The sequence below is a fragment of the Oryza glaberrima genome, chromosome 9, assembly GCF_000147395.1.
Source record: "Oryza glaberrima chromosome 9, OglaRS2, whole genome shotgun sequence".
Lineage (NCBI taxonomy): Eukaryota > Viridiplantae > Streptophyta > Magnoliopsida > Poales > Poaceae > Oryza > Oryza glaberrima.
In genome coordinates, this window is record NC_068334.1 from 13971279 (window position 1) to 13983701 (window position 12423).

At 45.8% G+C, this 12423-nt stretch overlaps 1 protein-coding gene across 2 annotated transcripts; it reads left to right on the plus strand.

Annotated features, from left to right (window-relative positions):
* The first annotated feature begins 6474 nt into the window (after positions 1 to 6474).
* On the plus strand, positions 6475 to 10094 carry LOC127783515 (protein spotted leaf 11). Of its 2 annotated transcripts, none has more exons than XM_052310699.1 (3): positions 6475 to 7357; positions 7466 to 8392; positions 9280 to 10094. In XM_052310699.1, exons 1-2 carry the CDS (start codon positions 6798 to 6800, stop codon positions 8364 to 8366), a joined length of 1461 nt encoding a protein of 486 aa, XP_052166659.1. In that variant the 5' UTR covers positions 6475 to 6797; the 3' UTR covers positions 8367 to 8392; positions 9280 to 10094. The 2 variants fall into 2 exon arrangements, with proteins under 2 accessions (XP_052166659.1, XP_052166661.1); XM_052310701.1 differs by having other exon boundaries at positions 9283 to 10093.
* Positions 10095 to 12423: the final 2329 nt, after the last annotated feature.

Consider the following 12423-nt stretch of genomic DNA (forward strand, 5'->3'; position numbering starts at 1 on the left):
AGTGAATCGTAATTGTAGTAAGCAAACCGCTGTATTAACAGCCTTTCAAAAAGGGAAAAGCATTACTGTATAACTCAAGTGCAACTCAACAGAAATGATATTGATGCCATGACAATGCCCTGTTATCTGTTAGGCTATCTGTTATGGGCTAGGATTCATGGAGGGTAAACAGCGGCTACACTGATCCTGCAGGCTGCTAAGTTTTTTAGTTAAATTTGCATGTTGTGGACAGTTGCCTCCGTATTCATACTGTTTTGCTTATCATGCAGTCTGCATTTTCAGAGTTTCAGCATTGTATGTTGTCGACAGTTGTCACTCAATTGTGGGATCCATATATAGCCTCTCTATTAATACTGTTTTGATTATCATGCAGTCTGCACTTTCAGAGTTTCACCCTGTAGCTTCTGCATAGAAAACTTTGAATTTTGTAGATAGTTTCTGTGCCATAATTATGTTGTTGGTGTGATAGGTGCTGATTAGCATTTCTCTCTGTGCTGGTATGCTACGAGAGAAGAGTTTTTGATTCAGTAGGAATCTGGTGCCTATCTGTTACCTTTGCTCTCTGTACTTGTCTAGTTTATCTGGACGTTGTTTGTAACAGTTAGCTTCACTGTGAAAATGTCACCGTCCTAGTTCATGTTGAATGTAAAGGGCCATTACACCCAAAAGCCTGTCAAAATGAGATGTTCTTCTTATATGTTACTTCCATCTTTTGTTCGGTGTATACTGTTCTGACAGTTCATGTTCAGACGTTCATGTCATCTGGACACTATAACATAGGCTTTCCTGCTGTTGATCACTGTTTCAGGTAGTGAGAGCCTTCTGTGCTTGGATCACCCCAACAGTTTGCGTTTTGCTGGCATGCGCGGCAGCCTCACGAGCTGCAGGAAGCTTGACTTGATCCGAGTTCGCATTTTTCAGCCAGTCAATCAGTTCATCCTGAACCCTGGTTCTTGCCTTGCCTTTCGGTGCTTGCAGGATGTTCAACATGATCTGACATTCTGTCCTGCCATCGCTGCAAAATGTGTCTTGCTGCTCCTTCATTTCCAGTCAGCCGATCTGGACCTCCAACGCATTCCAGTCCTAATGGTCAGGTTCAAGGTCCATGAACCGATCAAAAACAGTGAAAATTTTAAGATCTCATGGATTTCAAGTGAAATTTTCAATAGTTTGTAAAATTCAAATTTCAAGCAGTAAATTTGATTGAAATATGTTGAAATTAGGTGAAAATCATCATCTCATTAGTGGTCGGGATCCGGTGCTCAATATATTGAGATGATGGTTTTCACCTAATTTCAAATATTTCAATCGAATTTACTGCTTGAAATTTAGTACTCAATCTCATAAGTTTGAACTTCTGTTCTTATTACATGGCAGAAACACACATACAAAGACGCCATCATTTGCACATACTCTACTGAATTTCTATCTTAGGCCCCCTTTGATTCAAAGGAAATTCATAGGAATTTTAGGGCCCCTTTGATTTGCAGGAAAAATGCAGAAATTTTGGAGGATTTCAATCCTATGGAAAAAAAATCCTATGAATGCCTTTGAAACAAAGGATTGAATCCTATCCAATCCTTTAAAATTCATATGGAATGGGTAATTCTATGCACATTTTGGAGGAAAGTTAGCAAGAGGTCTAACCTCTTGGAACATTTTCTCTGAGTCTATCTCTCTCATCTGATTCCTGCGTTTTTCCTGTGGTCCAATCAAACGGCCATTCCTGTGTTTTTCCTGTGTTTTGTAATCCTTTGTTTTACAATTGTATTCCTGTCAGAATCATGTGTTTTTCCTATTCTTTTGTTTTTTCATTCCTACGATTCAAAGGGCCCTTAGAGGATTTTATTCCTATGGGAATTTTTCCTATATAGCCATTTGAATCAAAGGAATAGATCCTATAAAATTCCTATGGAATGCCTCTTCCCATGCAAGTTTTGGAGGAAATTTAACATGAGGTAGAACCTCTTGGTAACTTTTCTTTGAGTCTATCTCTCATCCAATTCCTGTGTTTTTCCTGCGGTTCAATCAAACGGTCATTCATGTGTTTTTCCTGCGTTTTACAATCTTATGTTTTACACTTGCAATCCTACTAAAATCCCGTGTTTTTCCTATTCCTACGTTTTCTTAATCCTGCGATTCAAAGGGCCCTTAAATTTGCACTAAATTTCTATTTTTTTAATCCCCGGTTTGGCCCTTTGTACCGGCGACGTGGCTGCAGAAACTTTACTGTCACTGTGCCACCTGCCCGCCTCGTCGGACGACAAATGTAACCGCGTGGGCTTTGGCGCCAGCGGTGGCGTCGCTGCGACACTCGGCCCTTGCCTGCCCATTTAAGTTGTCTCGCAATCACTCCCACCCGGCCCGCCCTGGGCCCAAGTCTCGCGCCACAATTAAAGGCCCTCCGCCCCCCCCCCCCCCCCCCCCTCCCACCACCACGACGACCGACGCCGCATTTATACTTCTCCCTCCGGCCTCGTCGTCCGCCGCAGGTGCACGCGCCTCGGCGACGAACAGCGCACGTACGCCGCCGTCCTCGTCGTTCGTCCACCTCGCACGCGCTGCTCCCCGCGGGAGGAGCACGCGGCCGCGCGGTGACATGGGGGTGGCTAAGAGAAAAGTCTCGGCCGGCGACTGGACGCGGCAGACGCTGGCTGCACCAACCTAATACGTGCAGCGTACACGGCTTGGATGGTTCATGGCTGGACGCGTCGTCGTACTTGGTGTGTTGATCCGGCCGCATGTGTGGCGTGGCGAGGGGGTAGTAAGTTACACGGCCTGCCTAACCAGATGGGATTATTATGGGAAGTGGGGGCGCTCTCTCTCTCTCTCTCTCTCGCGGCAGTGTCGGTGGCGGTGCGGCCGTACGCGGGGGTTGGTTGGTTTGGTTGGCTTGGATGGCTCGCCGATCACTGAGCAGACTGCAGCAAATGCGACCGCCAAGTCAAAATGCGCAGCTACCGTACGTCATTTCTGGTGCTAAACGAGGTAGTACTCCTACTCCACCAGTAGTAACAGCAGCTTATATGAGGTGTAGTAGTACGCTTTGCTTTGCTTCGGAGGCTCGGAGCTCAGCTCGAGATCGAGAGCGATCAAAACCGGCAATTCCGGGATATTGATACCGATAGTAGTATTGTATTGTTCTTGACCAGAAGCCATGCATCCTGCTCACAAAGGAATCTGCGTTGACCAAAACTACAAAAGCGTATTACCTTCATCCAAAATAACTTAACTAGAATAATATATATTAGAATAATATATATTTTAGTGCAATAAATCTATATCAATCTTTGTCTAATTTATTATCTCATTCAAGATTAAGTTACCATGGCCGTCATGCTTCTTTGCCAATTTCCTTTTGTAACATCCGATCTCTCCATTATTAATGGAGACGAGATCGGCATCGGCGAAGAGCGGTAAGGAAGGACATGCAGCATGCATATGCTCGTGTAGCCGGCGTGCCGAGAAAAGAGAGAGCGTTTTCTTGAGCAAATGAGCAACACATGCCGGGTGGACTGCTCCACGTGCTATTGTCGAGCCGACGCCAGGTGGACTAATCTGCGTGGGTGTTTGAGCCTTTTCTCCCTTTTATCCGTGCACCTTGTCTACTACTATCACCTTCTTGACCATGGCCGAGTTTAGTTCTAAACTTTTTCTTCAAATTTCCAACTTTTCCATCACTTAAAACTTTCCTACACACACAAACTTCCAACTTTTCCGTCACATTGTTCCAATTTCAACCAAACTTTCAATTTTAATGTGAATTAAACACACCCCATGTATGGTCGCGCTTGTAATATTCAAAATAAAAACATTTTTAGTCTATATTTTGAAATAGAGTAGTATATATATATTTTAAAATAAAGGTGAATATTTTGGGGGTGAAGGGAGTGAAATTTTCTTAGTTTCTCGAGAATTATATGCTCCAACACAAAAGGGGAAATTCATAGTATTAGTCAGTGTGATGTTCACATGCTGCGGCGCAAAATTCATGCAGATACAGATACATTGTACTGTTGTTAAGTTGCAATATGTGAAGTCAATTGAATATCATTATCAAGTGGATCGGCTATGGAGAATAAGGGGAATAGATCAATACAGTGGTCTTTTGGAATTAAGTTGGAACTCTATGCATATGCCAGTGGTGCCACTAGCTTGGAGCACAACAGGATCCTCTGTGTTTTAGGCTATGTTTAGATCTAAAGTTTGGATCTAAACTTTAGTCCTTTTCCATCACATCAACCTATCATACATACACAACTTTTTAGTCACATCATCTTCAATTTCAACCAAAATCCAAACTTTGCGCTGAACTAAACACAGCCTTAAATGCAGACATGGATCTGCCCTGCTGGCTCTGTACTACGCATCTGTGTGCAAAACATTTGGATTCAAAAACAAGCTATCGGAAGAGTTTTTTACTGTGAACATACTACATTACTGTGAAAAGGAATGGAAGAGACAGAGGATGGGCACATTCTTCTCTTCTGATTGGTGCCCCGGGAGAGTTTATCCGTACTATGTAGATTTGTTCAATTCAGTACTATCTACAAAGCTTTTTTTCAGTGGGTACATAATTTGCTGTAAGTATCCTGTGACCACCAAATTGAATGCCATAAATTACACACAACAAAAATTGCCTCCGGAAAGCAAGGGATGACGGTAAAGAAAGTGTCGATCAGACGTATTCAATAGGTGTAGCTGTGATTGCTACAATACTACAATACTAGGAGTACTCTTAAAAATTAATATGTGTAGTTGTGATCGCTACAATACTAGGGCTCTGTTCGTTCCAGGGTGACAGGGGAGATTGAGTCTCGTTTTCCGCGTGCACGCTTTTAAAACTATTAAATGGTGCGTTTTTTTAAAAAAATTTCTATAGGAAAGTTGCTTTAAAAAATCATATTAATCTATTTTTAAAATTTAAAATAGTTAATACTTAATTAATCATGAGCTAATAGCTTACCTCGTTTTGCGTATCTTCTCAATCTCCTCAATCCCCTTCTCCTCAAACACACTCCGGTACTCAAAGTTACTAATGATTTAGTTCATTTGTACTCACTCCGTCCTAAATTACAAGGCGACCCCTTTTTAAGAAAAATCAAACTCGATAGCTTTTAACTAATAATCATACTAACTATATTTATACTAAGTATTCTGCATGTTATATCATTAGATTCATATTTTTAACTACTTTCATGTGATGTTAATTTTATATTTGTTGGAATCATATAATGAAATAAAATACTGGTCAAAGTATGTTATTAAAAACCGTATAAAAAAATATAGGCCTTATAATTTGGGACAGAGGGATTACTAGTCAAAATACCGATAATAGAATATTATCCGTGGAGGCCACAGTAAAAACTGATCTCAATGATAACATATGAAAAATAATATACTTAACACAAACTGCACCATTGTTTGGCTTATTTGTTAAATAAACCAAACGGTATATTTGCAAACAAGAAGTAATTTGTAAATAAAACTTTTATATATGTGTTCTTCGCGACCTAAAAGCAAAGGCTGAAAAATAAACTTCGATGAAAAAACCCAAAAATCAGCTTCAAATTTAAGGTTGAAAATTTAAATATTGGCTGATAAATACAAGTATAAGCGAAAAGATGAGGCCAAAAGTATGGCGTATGATATCAAGTTCTCAACTTATTATATCCTACGTGTTTTTCGTTTTATGTAGGCGGATTTGTAGAAATAGGATATTACCTCTCTTATATAGAGAGTTTGAATATGTTTAAATCCTCATCCCATCAATCCATCCACCTTAAAAACCCGTTCAAGGAAAACGGCCTAGACCATTTACTTCTGAAGGAAGGTTATTGCCGGTATACAAATACTACGTTAAAGCCCGTTTGGTATAGTTATCTGTCGCTACAGTCTGCGCTACACAAACTCTCTAGTGGTTACTGTAAAATAAGCCACTGCCCAGCTATACCGAGCACAGACTAAAACACTTTACCTAGGACACAGGGGAAAAAAAAGAGAGGCAACGATAAATATGCCAATCTTGCAAAAATTCCTACCAAAGCACAATGGTTAAGCCTCAAAATCAGGTCGAGTTCCCCAGAAAAATGTTTATCCACAACTAAATTGTAGTGGAGACCGCGTGACAAAAATATCACAGATGCGAGCGGTAACAGTGACAAGTATTAAGTCCAACTTACCGTGCATCTGCATGTGACCAACAGTGACAACTAATCAAGTTGCTGCATTTGCAGAGTGAGTCTTAGCATAAAGATAAACTGTATACTACTAATTAACTACCAGAAATCGTCATCTGCTGACCTGGTTCAGCTAAGCATATATATGCATTGTTCACATTTTTAATCACCTTCCCCAATGGTCCTCCACTGCTAAATCCAACTGTAAATCTGTCAGTGTGACCAATAACCATAAACTAGCTGGTTGACAGATTCATCAGTGATGTGGATCAACATGTCCCCCAGCTCAATTCTACCTTTTGAATTTTTTTCCTCTAAAAAAATATAATCTGTTACACTGACCACATGGGCCCACAGTTCCTCTGAGTCTTTGGCCACAAGCCCACAAATCTAGCTTTAAATACCCTTTGATTTTTTCCCTCTTAAAAAACTAATAATTTGTTACACTGACCACATGGGCCCACCGTTCATGGTCATAGGCCACCTGTTGCCTTCACACGTATAAACCCCCTCCTCGCCGCGCCACGGCTTCCCCTCTACGCCATTGGAGCTGAGTAGAGCAGAGCTCGCTGCTCGCCTCGCCAACCGGCCAATGTGACTTGCTTCGGAAGGTGCACGATGGTGGCGAGGTGCGCGCACGCCGACGTCGGCGGCGGGTTCCGGCTGTGGCCGATCTTCTCGGCCGCCGCGCTGCGGAGGAAGCTTCTTGAGGTCCTGACGTGCGGCGGCGGCGGCGGCGGCGGCGCTGGAGGGGGTTCTTGCCGGAGCAAGAACGGGTACCGGTCGCCGCAGCCGAGGCCGAGGCCGAGGTCCGACCGGCTGGCGGAGCTGCTCCGGGCGGAGCCGTCGGAGTGCGGCGACGAGGCGGATGATGCCGACGCGGCCGTCAAGAAGGTGGAGGCGCTGGAGAAGCTGAAGGTTGTGGTCGGAGCGCTTCAGGCCTGCGACGGGGACAATGCCGGCGTCGGCGGCGGCGGCGACATGTGCCGCGTCGAGGCCGCCACGGTTGTGCGGAGGAAGGCGAAGGACGACGCCGGCGCGAGGGAGATGCTCGCGATGCTCGGCGCCATCCCGCCGCTCGTCGCGATGCTCGACGAGAGCGACGGCGGCGGCGGCGGCGAGGAGATGGTCGCCGCCGCGCTGTACGCGTTGCTCAATTTGGGGATCGGCAACGACACGTGAGTCGTCTTCTCTTGCCGAGTTTGATGAACTCCTCTGCTTCTTGATCAGATCTGGTGGTTTACTGGTTTCGGTTCCTGATTTCTGGGAGTTGCTTCGATTCGTAGGAACAAGGCGGCGATCGTGCAGGCCGGCGCCGTGCACAAGATGCTCCGCATCGCGGAGGGCGCGTCCGGCGACTTGACGGAGGCGCTCGTCGCCAACTTCCTCTGCCTCAGCGCGCTCGACGCGAACAAGCCCATCATCGGCGCGTCGGGCGCCGCCCCCTTCCTCGTCCGCGCGTTCGAGGCGGCGCCGACGACGGAGCAGGCGCGGCACGACGCCCTGCGCGCGCTCCTGAACCTCTCCATCGCGCCGGCGAACGCGCCGCACCTGCTGTCCGCGGGGCTGGCGCCGTCGCTCGTCGCCGCCGTGGGCGACGCGCCCGCGGCGGCGGACCGCGCGCTCGCCGCGCTCTGCAACCTCGTGGCCGCCTGCCCCGAGGGCCGCCGCGCGGTGAGCCGCGCCCCCGACGCGGTCCCGGCCTTCGTCGACGTGCTCAACTGGTCCGACGAGCCCGGGTGCCAGGAGAAGGCGGCGTACATCCTCATGGTCCTCGCCCACCGGAGCTACGCCGACCGCGCCGCCATGGCGGAGGCCGGCGCCACCTCGGCGCTCCTCGAGCTCACCCTCGTCGGCACCGCGCTGGCGCAGAAGCGCGCGTCGAGGATCCTCGAGATCCTCCGGGCCGACAAGGGCAAGCAGGTTGCCGACGCCGCCGGCATCGTCGCGACAATGTCGGCCCCGCAGGAGCGCGGCGGCGGCGGCGGCGCGCGCCAAGAAGAGGCCGACGAGGCCGGCATGAGCAACGAGAAGCGCGCCGTGCGGCAGCTGGTGCAGCAGAGCCTCCAGAGCAACATGCGCCGCATCGTGCGCCGCGCCCGCCTCCCGCAGGACCTCGCGCCGCCGTCGTCGGAGAACCTCAAGGCCCTCACCGCCTCCTCCACCTCCAAGAGCCTACCCTTCTGAAGCCCACCACCGCAAACAAAACACAGGTAAAAACAATCACTAACCTGAGCTGCACTACAGTCCACTGCATCGATCAATCAGTGAGTACAGCTGATTACTCTGCTATGCTATCACATCAAAGTTTTTAGTAGCATTTTGTCCATCACTAAACCAGTGGAGATATACTATTTAATTATTTATCGACGCTTAAACATCAAGTCAAATAATTGAAAAGTCTCCATTTCTCGTCGTAAAAACACACAGTGCCATGCTGACTGTGACCTACCAAACCCAAACACCGTTTCTTTAGTCCAAAAACGCAGCTGAGAGAACATCAACGTTAGCCATTTTCCGACCTCGGAAGCAGGGCAAGAAGAAAGTCAAGAAGGCTATTCTTCTTCTTCGTCGTCGTCGTCGTGGTGTTCTTTTTTTCTCCTCTGCTTTGGTCGGCGTCGCGCTAGCTTTGCCTGCCTCGACCTCGATCCGGCCATGGCCATTAACCTGGCCTTTGTTGCTTTGTGGCAAAGTAAGCGCAAGCGCGCGAGCCCCAACGGTTTGGGCCAAGCAAAGCCATTGTCCCTACTCCCTACTCATCATCATAAACGCTCACCTTTCTACTGCTGCTGCAAATTCTTTCCTCTGTATATGAACACTCGAAATCTCGAATCTTGAATAGATTAATAGTACTCGTAGTAATAAAATCTTTTCTGTTTCTCAACTGTACTGTACTGTATTACTCCACTGCTTTTGATGATGGAGCAGCTGGATCAAAATTTTTAAAAAATACATTCTCTTACTAGTTAATCTGTTCTTTGCAGCAATAAAATCTTTTCTGTTTCTCAACTGTACTGTACTGTATTACTGCTTTTGATGATGGAGCGGCTGGATTAAAATTTTTAAAAATATAGTTTCTTAATTAATCTGTTCTTTGCAGCAGAGGGAGTGATGGGGAGGAGACTTTGGAAGAAGCTTTTGCTAGGTGCATCCGTTGCCATTGCATGCATTGGAGACCGGGAATCTTTCTGGGCGCCAGTGGAAGCTGTGATGAGAAGAGATGGGCCAAATCTTGTTTATGCAGCAGCTGCTCTCTCCTTTTCTCGTGCCTGCTAATGGAGCCCACGTGCTTGGATGATGCAGTCGTCGTCGCCGTCGACAGAGAGGGGCTCGAGCCTGAGATCAATGTTGTTCCCTTCCCCTAATCGCTTTCGTTTTTTTGTTAATTGCTTTGGTTTTGTTCTCCCTTTTGTATATGGAGTAGCTCTAATAGCATTAGTCATACTACACCTATTGGTCAGTGGACTCAGTGTTGTCAGTTGTGTTTGTTCTTTAGGTGTGCATGCACATGATTTTCATTGGAGAGTGTATTAGGGTAGAGAGAGAAGATTTAATTAGAGTAGAAAATTTAAAGGATGTAGAATTTTATATGTCTATGTTGGTTCTTTCATCGTCATTTCATCCTTTGCCGGCGTCAGATGGTCCACGGCTCCACATGCTTCAGCTAGCTTCTTTACATGTTCTGAAACAGCTACCTAGCTTCAATATTGAAACCGTACTAACAAGTAGAACTGGAACACTTGTGCGTCTGTCGAGATTAGAAGGCTTTAAATCGCTGTGATTTACTGTCACATGGGTGTACTGCAGGAAGATTAATTTTCTTTGGCATGTTAGGGAGATCAATTGACAGAGAGAGTACTGTACATGCAGCTCGAGAACAAGCATAGCATTTCAGGAACATTTCGTCACTCTGCTATCTAGTGGAGTACCATACACTGGTGAAAGATACTGGTGTAGGGTAGCGGATACAAATCGTTGTCAACATACTATTTGTTGAGGTTATAGGCATATAATGATTTAATCTATTCCATAAATAAATCATGACATTACAGATGAAAACTAGCATGAACGCATCATTAGATCTACACATGTAAACTATACAGTATAACATGAACAGATCAAATATGCGCAACATATTGAACACGTACCGAGGTGGCGGAAAGACTGGCTGCTCGGTCGAAACTTTTCGCAGGCGTCTACGAAGGCACGCAGCACACGAGCGAAGAGGAAGACGAGCCGTCGCGGACGAACAGGGAGCAGTCGCGCAAAGCGCTTCCCAAAAACCTTATTGCCGCCTTCTCCCGGTGCAGGACGTCGAAGGCAGATGTTCCGGAGACCTGCTCTCCCGATCGCAGGTGAACACCGGCGAGCGGGATGGAGTAACCTACGAGCGACGGCGCAGCACAGAGTAGGAGGCAAACCCTAGATTGATTTCGCGTGTGTTGCGTGAAGGCGGCGGCTCGGTTTATATAGAGAAGGGTCGCTTGATCAGGGCGCCCGCACGATCTCCACTGCGCGTAACCGAACCGGATAAGTCACGCGTAACTTATCCGGACTCCACGCCGTTTGCACGCACCGTAACTTATCCGGACTCCACGCCGTTTGCACGCACCGGATTTTTCGGAACGTTTCCAAAACAAAAACGAATCCGAATTTGCAGCAAAACAAAAACATTTCCAATTTTGACGGACCATTCGACGCGCCCTGCCCTGCAAGGCGAGACGAGCGCGTGCGTGTGTTCCCCCTCTTCTCTCCACCACACATGCTTCAAGTGGCTAGGAGGGCATCCTCCCTTTTAAGGAGGTCCCCCTCTCCTAGAATAAGTAAGGTGGTACTAAACTCCACATGCATGCTATCCCATGAGGTGGGCTTTTGTAATTTTCCAAAGAATTAATCTTCGAGTGGGCTAAGACCCATTCATTAATTCCAACACTATTAGCAAACAGTTGAGCCGATGGGCTTGATTATACCTGTCCAATTAAGACGGTGATCCATCGGTGTATATGCAGTTATGCTCACACACACACGCCACAAATCAGTGTCGCATAATTTAGTGATCATCATCATGTGGGGGATTTATTTTTCTGGATGATTGAAGAGGTAGGTGCCCGGATAACGTCAGGCCTGATTAGTGTGAGGTAAGACTAGTGTTAATGTGTTCGCTGAAGAAGATGCTGGCATGCAAGCTGCCACAACTAACAAATAATGTATTGTCCCCGCGGTGCTTAGGAGGAAGGATTTCCTGTCCCAAACTGTCCTCACATGGTCTCCTCCAAGCATACCAATCAATACTCATAGACTCATTTCATATGTTTTTCCCTCACTAAACATGCAGCGCAACCATGAATTAACCCTTACCGGTTGCCATATATAGGCTTAGTTTGAGAGAGAGATATTCTGATAAGCAACTGCCGAGAATTTGAAGTAACTGGTGTAAATTAGAGAAGTTAATGCTCTTTGACTTCTTGATTAGTAGTTTATTTTCTAAATTCTACTGCTACCGAATCTTAGAATCTAGAATCGGGTTGTTTTTAGAAGAGCTATGAATTATCAGAGCACATGTAGCCGCCAGAAGCTTAGGTTTATAATCCTCCCACAATATGTATGTTATGTGAGATCCTCCGTGACTTGAGAAAACTTAATCCAAAGTTCAAACCACCACCCAATTAATAAATACACACACTATTTATACTCTTGACTATGGTAGTCCCTTTAAATCGCAGGAATGGAAGAACAGGGGAATAGAAAAAATACAAGTTTTTAATACGAATACAAGTATAAAATAGATGATTGCAAAATATAAAAAAAACACGAATAATTGTTTGATTGAATCACATGAACATCACGGGAATCGGATGAGAGAGTTAGAGTTATAAATTGTTTTCCAAGGGGTTAGACTTTTTACTAACTTTTCTTTAAAATCTCAATAGAATTACTCATTCCATAGGAATTTTAAAATATAGGAATGGAAGGTTTTCATAGGAACTTATTATTTTCCCTACAAATCAAAAGGGCACTTACAGGTTATGTCTACGCCAATAATTCGATCGATTAACTGACACCGTACTACTACTACTGCTGCTGTAGCATTGTTGCCATTACATGTGTACTAGTGTATTCCCAGTCGCTGCATGCAGCAGCGAGTTCACCGGATGGAAGCATGTAACCCGTACGTCCTTTTTTCATCATCTCACCCCCGGCAGATCGTGGTGGAGCTAGGTGAGTGAGATCTGGGGCTTCCGGG

Bases quoted from the DNA above. Each gene is read 5' to 3' on its own strand.
- LOC127783515 (XM_052310699.1), top strand. From the start codon at position 6,798: ATGGTGGCGAGGTGCGCGCACGCCGACGTCGGCGGCGGGTTCCGGCTG. The intron at 7,358-7,465 runs GTGAGTCGTCTT...TTCGATTCGTAG, and splicing joins TTGGGGATCGGCAACGACAC to GAACAAGGCGGCGATCGTGC.